Source organism: Gasterosteus aculeatus, chromosome 4 (genome assembly GCF_964276395.1).
Source record: "Gasterosteus aculeatus chromosome 4, fGasAcu3.hap1.1, whole genome shotgun sequence".
Taxonomy (NCBI): domain Eukaryota; kingdom Metazoa; phylum Chordata; class Actinopteri; order Perciformes; family Gasterosteidae; genus Gasterosteus; species Gasterosteus aculeatus.
Genome location: NC_135691.1, coordinates 1,958,866 through 1,973,409, shown reverse-complemented (window position 1 = coordinate 1,973,409; position 14,544 = coordinate 1,958,866). Strand labels below are relative to the sequence as shown.

The 14,544-nt window shown below is 47.0% G+C and overlaps 1 protein-coding gene across 4 annotated transcripts; it reads right to left on the bottom strand.

Moving 5' to 3' along the window:
- Positions 1 to 3,278: 3,278 nt before the first annotated feature.
- Positions 3,279 to 13,086, bottom strand: pitx2 (paired-like homeodomain 2). Of its 4 annotated transcripts, XM_078102014.1 has the most exons (5): positions 12,552 to 12,944; positions 11,089 to 11,213; positions 10,165 to 10,235; positions 5,751 to 5,950; positions 3,279 to 4,909 (listed from the first exon to the last, which is right to left on the bottom strand). In XM_078102014.1, the coding sequence occupies exons 3-5, from the start codon at positions 10,208 to 10,210 to the stop codon at positions 4,352 to 4,354; spliced, it is 804 nt and encodes a 267-aa protein (XP_077958140.1). In that variant the 5' UTR covers positions 10,211 to 10,235; positions 11,089 to 11,213; positions 12,552 to 12,944; the 3' UTR covers positions 3,279 to 4,351. The 4 variants fall into 4 exon arrangements, with proteins under 4 accessions (XP_077958140.1, XP_040030976.1, XP_077958141.1 ...); XM_040175042.2 differs by lacking the exon at positions 11,089 to 11,213 and having other exon boundaries at positions 12,552 to 13,086; XM_078102015.1 differs by lacking the exon at positions 12,552 to 12,944 and having other exon boundaries at positions 11,175 to 11,193.
- Between the last annotated feature and the right edge of the window lie 1,458 nt (positions 13,087 to 14,544).

Sequence of the window (14,544 nt, the reverse complement as noted above, 5' to 3'; positions counted from 1 at the left end):
TTTTCGTCCCCCCCTTTTTAATAGAACTTCAGAGAGCAGGAAGTGCGTGCGTCATGAAATCCGTTCCCTGGTTATCTGCTTTCACACGCTCTGGCCAACCGCCTGCCCTCAAACAGCACCGGGCCTCCACTGTGAGAGGGGCTGACACACACACACACACACACACATGCATGAAGAAACACACACACACGAGTTACACGATATAGAGCCAACATACATGCAACGGGCACCAACAGCGATCTAGTTTGAATTTCTTGGTTCGGCAATTATCAAGCATGCAGACACCAAGTCAATACTACAGTAATCCAGAGGCAAACGTCTCTTTTCTCCTTTTGCATTGTGCAAACTGTGGCAGTGAATCCAAATCAAATTGAACAAATAACACAATTGTGCGTTCAGAGTTCGGCTGAGACGGACGCCGGTGTCTTCTTGTTATGGAGAACTTCTCCTCGGGCCTTGAGGTGAGGGTGAGAATGTGTGAGGTCACACGATGTGACCTCTAGCTGAAGCCGCTGGGCCTCCATTGGTCCAGAGCCAAACCCCCATACCCGCAACCCCCCCCCCCCCCACACACCTCCCCCACACACACAGCAGCCGCCCTCCCTGCTGCCTGACCGCTGCACTCGTGGGCAAAGTGCTGAGACATTGTGGGCTGTTGTTTTTCAGATGTTCTCTCTGACTAATGCCTATTATTTATTTGGAATATTTGTAGAAAGAGTTCAGTCCTTTCTGCAGGCCTGCTCTAAATAAAACACAGAATTCTGCACATCTACGTGTTTGCGTGCAGCTATTTCCACTACAGGATCTGTGTATTTGACTTATACTTCTGAATACAAATTTCACTTCAAAGACCTGAAAATAAGTGCAAGCCGTGACGGTTGAGTTTTGGAAGCGGCTGTGATTTGGGCCTGTTGCATCACTGGCTGCCACAAAAATAAACTATTGATCGGAGCCCTCTAGCTTTCATTCGTTAAGCCCAAACTCCCTCATATCTCACCAGATATAAATGTGACATAAAACTAATTTAGAGGAAATGCATGAGCTGTGATTAAACTCACTGCACGATTTGCATATATTATGCAATATTATAGCATATATAAAGACACCGACAAGATCAAAAGTAGTCTCGTGTCTATAGATGTAGCCAATATCACACATGTATATTCAAATGTGAATAAGTATTTGAGGCATAGTGATCCATAATGACATGCAAATAATAAGTGTCCTGCGTTAGTTTTAAAACAACCCATCATCCGTTGCTGATCATATTCTGTGTTTCCTTGTATGCCACAAACATCTGGGTTAATTTATGCAGAAACGTGGGTTTCAAATACAAAATTGAATGTCGGGCCTCGTTAGCGTGAAAACGTGCTTCCTCGAGTCATCACCCAGCCTCGTCTCTAAAACTGATTATTGAGACATTGTTAATGATTTAGATTGGAGGGGTAACGACACCCGTTTGTATATTTGGAATTCCCGGCGGAGTGGAGGTGAGATGTGCGTTTCTTCATTTGGGATTATTGTTCCTAAAGCCGCTGGTGGAACAAATCTCACATTAAGATGTACTAGCGTGCTTTGTGTGTCCGGAAACGGAGGAAGGCTTAAACAAGAGAATGCTAATTGTATTTTTTGGGACATAGACTGCATATAAAGTGCATTTTGTATATTACAACGGTATTATTGTTTTTGCTAATTCCGGAGGAAAATTTTCCTGAGTCCTGTTTGACACACGAAAGACTGCTGCGTCCGGATTTAGAATATTAACTTCAGCTAAAAACGTGAGCGGAATATAAACAGGACCAATTTGCGTGCGTAAACCCGAAGCCTCAATGAGTCGCTTACCTCGCGCGGGCCGCGGAGACGCGGGGAGAGGCGCTAAGGGTCTGCACTCCTGCGCCGTTTCGGCCAAATGAACATTTCCCCGCGAAGCCTGCAGGTCATCCGTCCGCTGTCCAAGCAGACTGCCGGGATGTGTATTGAGACGGCAGACTTGCGTATTCGCCTCCGCAGCAGCAGCCGCAGCTTGTGCCGCTGTCTGTGCGCGTTACCGACTCCATCAAAAGGTGACAACAAAAGAGACCGCCTGCTTCTTTTTTTTCTTTTTTTTGTTAAGAAGAAGAAAATCTAATTTCGGAGGTCGAGTTCAGGAGTTCAGGCTGCAGGATGCTTCTCGTGGGTTTGTTATTTTGCACAGCTTTTCAGCCTAACGGATTTATTTCTCATCATAATAACCCCCCTCGGGAGATGACCCGCGGCCTCTTGGAGCATGACGTCGGATCCTAAATCGGCTACTTGAACAGGAGGAACAATTTGCGCTTTTTTCTTTCTTCAGTAAAGTTGATTTTTTTTTGATCGTGGAAGGTCATTTGATAAACGATAAACACAAACAACTCACTTGTGGCTGAAAAACAACCAGCAGCTCAGCCCGCAAAGTCCCACTAATTGCATTTGTCTATATTTGTTTTGCGGTGTTTCCTTCCCGGTGTCCGTCGTTCGCGACGCTGCAATCGTCGTGCACCCCCGTCCCCCGCCGCCCCCCCGTCCCCCCCCCCCCCTCCCCCGGCCCACATACCTCTGTATCTCTCCCTTCGGCTTTCTGTGTGTCTGTGCGATTGTTTGCTCAAGCCCGTGAGGCACAGCCTCCTTCCACTGTAGCTTTGTTTTGCTTTGGCACATTTGCGCACAATATAATACAGAAACGTGCCAATGCCACAGCACAAAGCCACGCTGCAGAAGCAAACAGATGCGCGCGGGTATAGAGTCGGGCGTGGGAATTTAGGTTTGCGGAACAAACAAAAAAAAAGACAGCAATACTAAAAAAGAAAAAGTATAAACAAAAGTTATCTGATTGTATAGTTACCTTTAACGCGTCATGTAAATAAACAAATACTCTTCAGTAAAATCATTTAAATGAAAGCAATATTTAAATAAAAATGTGTTTGTTTTCACGCAGATTGCAATAATCCCCCTTCAGGGACCCACAAAGTATCCTGACATCAAGAAAACGAGCCCTAATGGACTGGTGTCGCCGCAATGTGGTCCAATGTGTGGTGTTTGTTGATTCCCGTGTTATTTCAAGCAGCAGCGACCCGCCGGAGGAGGCAGACATGTATTCAGCAGTTAATCTGACGGAGCATCTCGCTGTATGTGTATTGGAGCCGCCCATTGTTTTCCTCTATAGATTAGCCGCGCTTAATCGAAAGGCTATAGACATGCACGTCGTTGCTTTACACCCCACTAACCGACTAACAACACAAAGATGCAATACAATCAGGATGTTTTTGAACAATATATTTACTTCCATTAAATAAAACACATTAGTTTTTTTGGATGTTGAAAAAAAAAAAAACATAATTCCGTACCAAATAGTATACACAGAGCAAAGAAACAAATCGTTCGTCGCGAGAACATTTTTTGATGCTGCTTTTTTTTTTTTTTTTTTAATCCAGAATTGCTATTCTAAATTGATATTCACACAGACATTAATAATAAATTTATAATATGTTAGAAACACACGACTTGTGCGTTTTAGTATGTACATTCCCTTTTTGTTTGCAAGCGAAACGTGATTCCTTTCTTAAGGTTTTTCTTTTCTTTTCCACATGCGTTGATAAGTTGAACCTGGAGAGGACTGGAGGGTTATAGCGCATTCGCCTCGACAAACAGGAGATGATAGTTCAAATATATACAACCTTAATAGTCAACAATAACGTCCAAAATCCAACAGAAAAAAATGAAAAATAAAATCAGCCTTTTTCTTTTTTTTTCCTAAGTTTTTTTTTTTGTGTGTGTTTCTTACTGTGGCGCAGTGTGAAGCAGGCCTGGGTTCATCAAAAGAGGGAATACACCTAAATTCTCCTGTTTCAGTCTGACTCCGACCCGGAGTTGAGCTCGTTTCAGTGGTTCAGTCGTCTAGTGCCCTTTTTTTGGAGAAAAGAAAAAAATGAAAAAACGTAGTTTGTAGTAGTCTCTTGTTCCTGTGGCGGCTGTTTGATTGCCCGCACACTGCAAAAAATGACCACCGTAACAAGTCATTTGGTCTTGTAATCACCCTCAATGTATAATTGCCCCCAAAATAACCGGATGGAATATCCTCACTGGGTTAGTAATGAGGAGTGTGGCTATTTTCAAGTGGCGACACCTCGAAGGAAATAGGCAGAAAAAGGCAAGTCTCTCCCCGACTAGTACCGAGAAAATGCCACGATCGAGAAATTCCATAAATCACATGACAAAAGTACAATTATCTTCCAGGTTCCCTCGCGCCTTTTAGAGAAAAATAACACGTTAAGTGTCACTAGTAGCCTATAATGACTCGCTAAGGGGGGTGTTTAGTTTGCAGTGCAGGTAGGCATTAGACGGGTCTGTCCACGGCGTACTGGCAAGCGCTCAGGTTAGTGGCCGGATTCTGCACACTGGCGTATCCAAAACTCGAGTGCTGCTTGGCTTTCAGTCTCAGGCTGGCCAGGCTGGAGTTGCAAGTGTCCCTGTACACGTAGGGCGGGGTCGGGGGCGCGTAGGGACACGCCGAGGTGGGCACCCCCGAGTTGAGAGACGGGTTACTGAGGTTGTTCAAGTTATTGAGGCTGTTGAGGCTGGAGCCCGGCACGCCAGTGACCGCCGACGGCACCATGCTGGACGTCATGGAGGATATGGAGTTGGACGGCGAGAACATGGTCTGCGAGGACAGCGGGTTGACGTTCATGGAGTTGAAGAAAGGGAAGCTTTTGGTGGACAGAGAGGCCGACGTCAGGCCCTTGGCGGCCCAGTTGTTGTACGTGTAGCTCGGGTACATGTCTTCGTAGGGCTGCATGAGTCCGTTAAACTGCGGGCCGAAGCCGTTCTTGCACAACTCGGCTTGTTGGTTCCTCTCGCGTTTCCTCCACTTGGCTCGTCGGTTCTTGAACCAAACCTGCAGGGCAGAGGAAATACCAGCAGGTTAGCAATGAAAGGATTTATTTTTAAACACTATCAATTTATAGGTAATCGGGCCAGAGTTGCACTTATTACTCAAATGCCAATGCCGCGTTTAGATATTTGTGTAAAACATTATTCAGGAATCTTCATCCCCCCCCCCCCCCCCCCCCCCCGCGCAGACAAATCCCCCTTTGCATGCGTTGTTATCTGAGCAGAATACACACCGGGCTCCCTCACACGTCTTAATGTGGGCAGGATGTGTATTCCTCCGCAGGCTTCCACTAACACGCTGACCTTAATCACGCGGCACCGCGGCGGCGATGGCAAAATAAAAGCTTTGCACCTCTTTCACACGAACGGGAGAGCGCGGCTGGTATCTGCCACCACGGGCACATGTCAACAGCCTCGACTGCTAACAACGGCAGGCGGTATACGTACACGCTATGGACAAAACACTAATAGTTGGTCTGTTTGATAAATTGAAAAAGCCAAGTGTGAGCCGAGAAGCACACACGGTAATTATTTTTGTTGACTTTTGTGTGACGAGGGTTGGTATATTTATCTATAAGTATATTGAGCCGAATAGACAAACATTATAATTATATTGAGCTTGAGCCAATGGCGGGTACAAAGACGATTTTTTTTTTTCCCCACCTAAAAAAAACAACCGTGTCCTACTTTATTTTCATGAAAATTCCCGACGTGCGTAAAGTCTGGTGTCCGTGCGTAATGATAAGAAAATATACGGCGCTGAGAGGTCAACCGGCCGATTGGCCCAAATTACCCACATTTATAAACAGCGAACTGTTTTGTTTCGCACCCCGGGGAGGACTCACCCTGACCCGGGCCTCCGTGAGGTTGGTCCACACGGCTATCTCCTCCCTCGTGCTCATGTCCGGGTAGCGATTCCGCTGGAAGGTGGCCTCCAGCTCCTGCAGCTGCTGGCTGGTAAAGTGAGTCCTCTGCCGCCGCTGCCGCTTCTTTTTTGAAGGGTCATCCGAGGAGTCGTCGTTCTTATTCAGGTTCTTTTCTTTTTCTGTCAAGGTGGGAGAAAATGATTGGGTTAAGAGCCCCGCGGAATTAAGGCCCGTACGCGCTGTGGAGAGAATGCAAAAGGAAATCCGGCATCCACGACACCGTCGGGATGTGGATGAGCTGATCGCGGTCTTCGTCAAATAACCCCAACTGCTACTTAAAAAAAAATATATTTTACTAGTTCTATTCATTTAATTCGATTGGAGTAAATTTGCCTTTTCAATTGTATAATGCCTGAGTATCAGTGTAGTAAACGCCTCGCTAATTCCCGCCACACAGGACAAGGTGTCTCTCATTTACACTTCTTTGAAACTTTCCACAGCACCACGCGCGCACACACACGCACACACGCACACAACTGTCAAAACGAATTACAGGTAAATAAAAATGACAGCTCTAATCGCCTATCGTGAAAAGTCCCATTGCGTGTGTTAATGAGAGCCGACGTTTGTTGGGAGTCGGGATGACATCCGCGGCGCCAGGCCGAGAACATCTGCACGCCGCGCGGTTCTTACCGACAGACTCCGGACTGGACGTGTCCGACACCGTGTGCACCTCTAACCGGTGCTTAGAGTCCACGGACCGCTGCAGCGGCTGCAGAGTGGAGGCCATCGCCAGAGCCGTGGGGTGCGCGGATGCGAGTTTATTCCCGGTTACGTGGTGATGGTCTATGTTTAATGGATCCCTCATAGAGTTCATCGGTAGAAGATCGCAAAAGCGGCTGTCAAAAGCGGGGTAAGTCCCTCCGGCGGAGCAGCGACGAGCGGGAGGTCCGTCTGCGGAACGCGTTCAGCTCTCCGACAAAACGCACAGCGGAGCGCTTCCTCCTGCGACGCAGCCTTCGTTCTGTTTAAAGTGTCTTTAGAATGGGGCCATTGAACGCTGCCATACTAGCCTCGGCGGTAAACGGCGGCTACCTCGGCTGACTACCAGAGTGACAAGGACAGGTAGGCGATATTAGATCCAGAGGCGTGCACGCACTACGCGGCTCTCTGTTCGTTTCATTTCAGCTGTTGCCTGCGCGTCGTCCAACAGCGCTTCGCCCCAGAACCTCCACGTCACCAAGTTGCGCCCGCCCACACCCCTTTGCGGGCTGTCCTCCACGACGCCGGCGCGTCAGACCAACCCGCGCTCGCGGAAACGAGATGTGTGTGCCAACGTGTTTGTGCCGGGGCGGGCGGGCGCGCGTATTTCCCTCCTCCAAATAAAAGCATGTAAAGAGAGGAGGGACGCGCGGTGTACCCGCGGCGCTCCGTCGCCGTCGCGCAGCAGCCCAAGACCAAATAAAAATGAAAATAAGAGAGCTTGCCCTCATCTTATGAGACGGGTCCAGTGGCCCAGCAAAACGACGCAGCGCTATTGGTACCCAAGCTGCGCGGCTCGCAGGCGCAGACGCCGCAGTTTACTCAGGGACTTGGTGCGGATGAAGCGAGCCACCGAGCGGATTGTATTGAAAGCGCGTATGACAAAAAAGAGAGAGAGAGAGATGTAGACTGAATATCAAACACAGCAGCAGCGGTGCTTTGAAAGGACACCCGATTAAAGGGGAAAACATAAATTCATGGGGCTTTAAATGTGCAGAAAAAGGCAACGAGGAAAGGCGAAGTGGCAAAGTGGTTAAAATGACCTAAAGACAAATAAGCACTAATGCGTTGACTTGAAGCATTATCGGTATAATCCTCGCATCCATCTCCACGCTTGGACATGAAAAACCAACGTGACCAAACCGACTTAAATTGGCTCAGTGTTCACGAACATCCCCGCGTGCAGCCAGTCAGGCGAGTTGTCAAATGAGACGATCCTCTTGACCTCCCCCGAGCTACGGTTCAAATATCCATTAAATCAACCCCGCCGTTCACCGCGCACACTCCGGTTTGTTGACGGCGGATTACTTCATCTGGGTGCTTAACTGGGTCTCTCCCCTCACTTTGCGTGCGGACCCCTCAGTCGTTCCCAGCCAGCACTCCTGTAGAGTTTGTTTTAATCTGATAAGACTCTCATTTGCCTAAGAATTTCTGAAGGAGGCCTTTTAATGAGTTTGAGCCGATATGACGGCATTTTTTTTTTTTAAACCTATAACTCCCCAAAGATTTTTACGCGTTCGTGCAGAGTAAACATGTCTAATCAAACAAATGCGACTTTAATTTTCAAGGAGGAGGTGAGGGGTGTGCGTGTGGGGGGGGGCAGCTGGGTAACAGGTGATTGAAGTGATGGACTCATCATGCAGAGCGGGGGGGGGGGGCACGCACACGCCAATTACGGAAAATGACACGGAATATCGATTATGTTCCGGCCTCCTTTTTTTTTTTTTTTTAATTCCATGACCCAAGCGGCCACTTCCCGTCTCCACGCGGCGGGCGCGCATCCAGCGCAGCACATTTGGACTTGGCGCTGTTAAGAAGTTGCGGGTCTAATCCCGTGAAAGGCCCCGATATATAAATACCAGCAGACACGCGCGCACTCCGATGGACGCGAGAGACTTTATTAAGACGCGGGGAGCCAATCGCTCCTCATACAGAGCAACAGAACCTTGTTTGGATCGTCCCAATCAACATGATGCACAATCACTCGCGTGTTTTAGGATTATTACGGTATTGTATTGGATACACGGTAAAACCACAAGCAGCTTTAAATATTAAGTCTTCATATAATAACAAATAATAATATTGCGTATTAGGTACCCTTGATTCAAAAAAAGAAAATGTTTTACGGCTTGTATTTGATAAAAAAAAAAACAGAAAGAAACCAATAAGCCCCACGTGTTGTTTAACAGCGAACAGTCTTTTGCTCCTTTTTTTTTCTTCCCGCCGTGTTGTAATACCAAATTTGAAGTGGATTATCGGTTTCCTCTTCATTTCTACCTTCTGAATGCTTTATCTCTCTTCTGCGGATTACTGCGTGCAATGGGCCTCCGCCATTGAGGGCCATTAATTAGCAATTCAGTCAATACAGGGGGAGACGACAAGGCTTTTTTTTTTACATAGGATTAAGGAGAAATCAGATTACTCCATTAGTATATTCCTCCTCACGGATGGGCTTTCATTATACATTTCGTTTTCCCCGGAGTCAATCCAACAAGCACTGAATATATTACAGCAAAACAGGCGCTGGCGCGTCTATATTTGCAAATTCGGACCCCCCCCCCCTCCCGTGTGATTTATTTATTTTTTGTTATTTTAGTTATCCTATTATTCTTAATCGATGGCCGTCCACACGGTGCAACCCCCCCCCCCCCTTCCCCGCCACATATTGCCCCATCAGTGTCGGCTAAATGAGACGGAATGAGAGTTATTGGTTATTCGTTTAGGAGCCTAACCAGACCTGGTGTCTTTTCACCGCATCGTTGGACAATCATTAATAAATCCCCGACTTTCACCAACAAGGGATTTGAGCCTTTCCGTCGTCTCGAGGCGTGTTTTATTCCTATGTGTTATTTAGGAAAATATGTTTGTCCTCAATGCGAATGGAATCACGGTTAATAAAATAGGATTTTTAAGTTGCACGACAATGATCTTTTTTGGCCGAATGGCAGCTATTTTATAAAGTAAAGAACATGATAAAAACCCATCTTCTAATTACAGCAAATGATGAATCCTGTGACGTGAGAAGTGCAGATCCACGCTGGACCAGCAGGTGTCGCTCTAAGACAGCAAACACGCAAACGGCTCCTCCACGCCGACCCACAAAAAGGCCGAGTAGCTCACACTGATGTGTTGGAACAAACCCGTGACATCTATTACAAAAAGTCCGTCTAAAGTCGACAGTTTTATCTGTTGAAAATCTGAGGAACACAATAAAAAATTGTTTCCGAGAAATCAACGTAAATTTGCCTTTTTAATTACCGAACTTGTTTCTGCGACATCTCATCAAAGTGGAAGTCCGTAACAATTGGCTCACGACGACGTCAGTGCTGTTCACTTGTTTGTTCTAATTAAATCGTGATTTAAGATGAAGACATCCGTCTCGGTCCACCGTTTTCAATTTAACATGAAGTAAATTAAAACAAGATATCGAGCTGTACAATACACATCTATTCTGTTTGAGAGAGCAGCACACACAAGCCGTCAGCCTGACCCACAGTTGTATGAACGTCGAATGGAAGACAATAGAAACTTATTTACAATTCTCATATTAATAGTCGATCTAAAATAATCCTTCATGATGTCATCATTTGGGTGATGCGTGTGCGGCAGCGGTGATGGATGATGCACTCACCTATTTGCGCGCAGGTGGTGGCCAGTTTGCGGCAGTGGGAATCCATTATGGCCGTTTAAAGAAAAACGCTTCTGTAGAAACAGAGAAAAAAGGGTCACGATTAGTATTTAATTGCTCAAATAACCTGCCGTGTGCTCCACTGGCATCCGAGTCTCCTTCTGAACTCAAATGTAAAAAGTGCGTGCGAGAAGGACACGTCCTGTACAAGAGCAAAAAGCTGGTGGTCTTGAGGAAAATATTTCAAATGCAAAAAAATAAAATAAAATACCGATATTTGACTTGTTCGAGCAAATGGTTGAAAATGAAATAGAACATTAGGATCTGAGCCTTTGCCGCATTTTAACACGTTTATTTTTCATTCTAGGATGATTGTGTCGTTGGGGTTGTTTCTTTCTAAAATTGTGATTTAATTCAAATATGATTTTCCCCGTGTTGAGAAATGGGGAGCATCACGTGGCAAACATGCCCGCATTAAAAAAATGGCAACAAGATCATTTCTGACGGGTTTTCTTTCAAGACAAATTATCCAGCAAGATAAATAGTCTGATGCTCGATTTCATAGCATGTCATGTTTTGTTTTATATTTTTCCAAAGTAATACTTTGTGCAGTTTGAATATATAAAACCTTCCCTGTTCTCAATGAGCCGGATCTTGTGTTTTTCCTTTTCTTTTTTTTTCCGGTGGAGGCTGCAGTTGGAAGTGGAATGATTCCGTAGTAAAATCACGGGATTAGAGTCTGATTGAGATGTCTGTCGGTGGGATATTACAAAATTCATTATCGCAGCCCTCATACTACCTCGATATGAAGTTACACAGATGGGGTTTTATTAGTCCAGGCTCGCGCTGTTTGCTTATGATAATTCAAGTCGGGGGGAATTTGCATGCAGTCATGCTGTCAACCATTTCCCCAGTTCTTCTGTTCACCTGCTCTACATCATCTGTGAGGTTGTTGTTTTTTGCCTCCAAATTCAGAAGCTGCCGCATTGGAGGTTAAATTGTACGGCGTGTACCTGCACAGCCTTTCTTCTCCCCGCTCCTCCGTGTCCCCGCTGCAAAATGAAATAGTGGGGGTCAAGGCTGTGAGGTCTGAGGTCATTTACATGCGACTCTGTTATCTAATCAGTGGGATGTAACCATGGCTCCTTCCGTTATTTCAGTGCCTGGCAGCACCGTTGCCTGTAAAAAATATTTGTGATATTTATTCATTTTATTGTATCTTATTTTACTGTTAAAAAATATGTGGATACCTTTTATTTCACAAATTATATGTTTAATTTTTTTTACCGTTGTGGCTGGATACCTTCTTTTACAGGAGGTACAGGTACAGGAAATGCACATTTAGAAAATATTACAAGATGTGTGATACATGTTTACATTTTTGCCAAAGGAATGGATATTATTGCACAAATCTCGTCAAATAATATGGGTAAAAAATGTTAGTGTGATATTTATTTATTCTATTTATTTATTCTATTTAGCCCATTCAGTAATCATATTAATATTAAAACGTTTCCAATGATCTTGTGGTTTCGTCGTAATTAAATATTGTAAATATAAGAAAATAAATAGCACTGTGTGCAGTAAAAGATGCCGCTGCGTTAATATCCGGATTGCTTCCATTAATCCCGTTCAGACGACCGTTCGCAACTCACGGACGCGCGCCAGCAGCGGTGGGTGTGCGCGAGGGTCGCACGTGCGCGGGCGGACAGAAAGCTGGCGTCGCCTCGCGGCGGCTTCACGTGGAAATCAACGCAGCGGAGCACGAGACTGCGGCCTTACCGTGAGATGGAGCGACTAACCTCCACCACATGGTCCTGTATCAACTGAAGGCGTGAGACCGTGAACGCCGCATCCACCGCCCCCCCCCCCCCCCCCTCTCCACACGCACACTACGTTTTTCTTCCAAATATTGCAGGAAAGGAGGAAAACTTCTTAACTTTTTTTTCACCAATAGGATCATTTAAATTTGAGCTGCGCAGCAGTTTAAAAGCGTTGTTTTATTTTTTTTTTATTGAAATGGCCATTTTAGAAACCAACGCGCGACAGGACGCGATTCCCGAAACGTTGAATTTCTCTGACACTTTAATCGATGTTTAACACTTTAATCCCACCAGCCGAAGCTGCAGCCCGGTGCTCCGGTGTGGTTTACCCGACTTCTTTTTCATTTCCACGCACTCCATCACCTCTAACGATGCATCATTAGCGTCCGCCGAGCCGGGAGCCGAACCCTGCCCCTCACGCATCACTTCTTCCACCAGTTTGAAGCCGACTCATACCCCCCCCCCCCCCCCCCTCCTCCCCGAAAAACAGGACAAAACTAAACACATCTCAGTTTCCATGAATGTTTGTGAGCACCTTGTCCCCCCCCCCCCCCCGGATGCACTTACCAGCTGCGGACACCGGTTGGGCTTTGGCTCTCCCTGCCGTTGCCGTCTCACTCGTGGCGGAGGGATAAATTCCACCGTCCGGACGCGCTCGGGCACCAGCGGTTGTGTCTTAACAGTGACGACCACAGAGGTCCCAAGTAAGTTTCTGTCCCGCAACGAGAGCCTCCCGTGGATGTGGCTCCCTCGCCCCCCTCCTTCCCTGCTACGGTATCTCGACAAACCGAGAAAAGAAGAGAGGCGCAGCGCGACCTTTTAGGATAGTTTCACGTTATGCGCATAAATAACCATCTGTTCGCGGCGGCGGAGGAGGCGCGTTCATCCGAGTGTCTCCTTGGTTCGTCCTCTTCTGTCTCCCTCAACTTTCCCCCCCTCGAAAGACGCTCCAGCAGTGGCGCATTTTTTTTTTCCCTTCCTTCTTTTGAGCTCAGAGAGGGACCCCGCGTGCGTGCGTGCGTCTGTGCGCGCGCCTCGTTTTTAAAAGGGGTGTGTGTGTGTGTGTGTGTGTGTGTCTGTGCAATCGGCGCAGAGGGCAAACTTGGAGCCCTCAGAACTTCCAACAACAGTCAAACAAAGGCGCGGGGTGGCAGTTACACGCGTGTGCGATTAAACACACAACAAAACCCGCTGAGCCGGTCAGCCGCGGTGCGTTCACGGTAACGTTGCGCCATTTGAGATGCAGGCGTGCAAAACGCGCGCTACACCCGCACACACTGCGCAATGGTTCGTTCGACGAACCGCAACCTGCAATTTACAACAAACAACTTGGCTGCTTATTATCTAAACTGTGCGCGCGCTAAATAAACAACCGCAACCCGGCATGTATGACACTTACGGGAGTTTATTTAAAGAAATACAGTATTTAAAGTCACAGATACGGATTCCAGCCTATTGTACTACTAGGAAATTAGAGACTAATTAGTACTTTAACAAGGCCATGGTCTGACCATTATAGGCAATGATTATAACATAATTTAGCACATTTAAAACGTAATATTTGGAGCATCGAAAGGAAAAAACAAACGTATTTAAATGAGGCCCCTCCAGGGCCTGACACAGCGCGCTCGGCTGGCGGATTTACGTGCAGATGAAGTGAACAGCTGGCTCGGATGCAAATGTTCTTTATAGATCCATTTTGTTGGATACAGCTTGATTCCCCCCCCCGTTCGCATCCCAAGTGAGAAGAAGCCGAGCGGACGCAGGGCGCGCGTTCCCCGCGCCTAATCCGTCTTTTACATTTTTAGTCATACTCCCATTAAAGCGGCAATTAATGCGCCCATCCACACGGGAATATCCAGGCAAAAGGGGACACTGAAGCAAAACAAGCGCACCCTGCGCCGCTCCATCCCCCGGACACAATTTAACCAGGAATGGTTTGAATCCCACGAAGCGACAAATGCTGACGGAGGAGGAATTAAAAGAAGCGGTTTTAAATAGCGGGTTGGATGTGGTGTAAAAGGCCCAATAAGGCCTCGTTTTAGTCATTTCGCACGTGCGTCAACACACGTGCGGGCAGAAAGAAGAGCTTCCGGAAATATAAATAATTCTAAATAAAATGTTCATACTGTGATATGCAAAAAGCAAGCAAAGAAGCGCACAAATACCCCCCCCCACCCCTTTTATTGTGCAAGCCCTCAAAATCACGCCCCGCCCGCAGGGAAGAGGAGGCTGAGCGCGCGTCTGGAGACGCGCGATGGCTCGGCGGTGTTCACCTCCTCACACAAAGAAAAAAGCAAAGCCGCAGCGGAGCGGCGGCGCGTTCTCACGCGGGGAGGTGCGCAGGAATGCCCGAAAGTTCAGAGCAGGCTGGCGGGGATGAAATCTTTCGCCTCGGGGGCGAAGCGGCGGCTTCGTTTCATTTCAAGCGCGTATCGATTCGCCGTTGTCATCTTTGGCGACGCAGAAGGACACTTGAAAGCATTTGTGATGTGAGAAACGGGGTGACCTGCTCCGCTGACGTTCTCTCCTGATTGTTAACGAGCACAGCAGCCCCCCT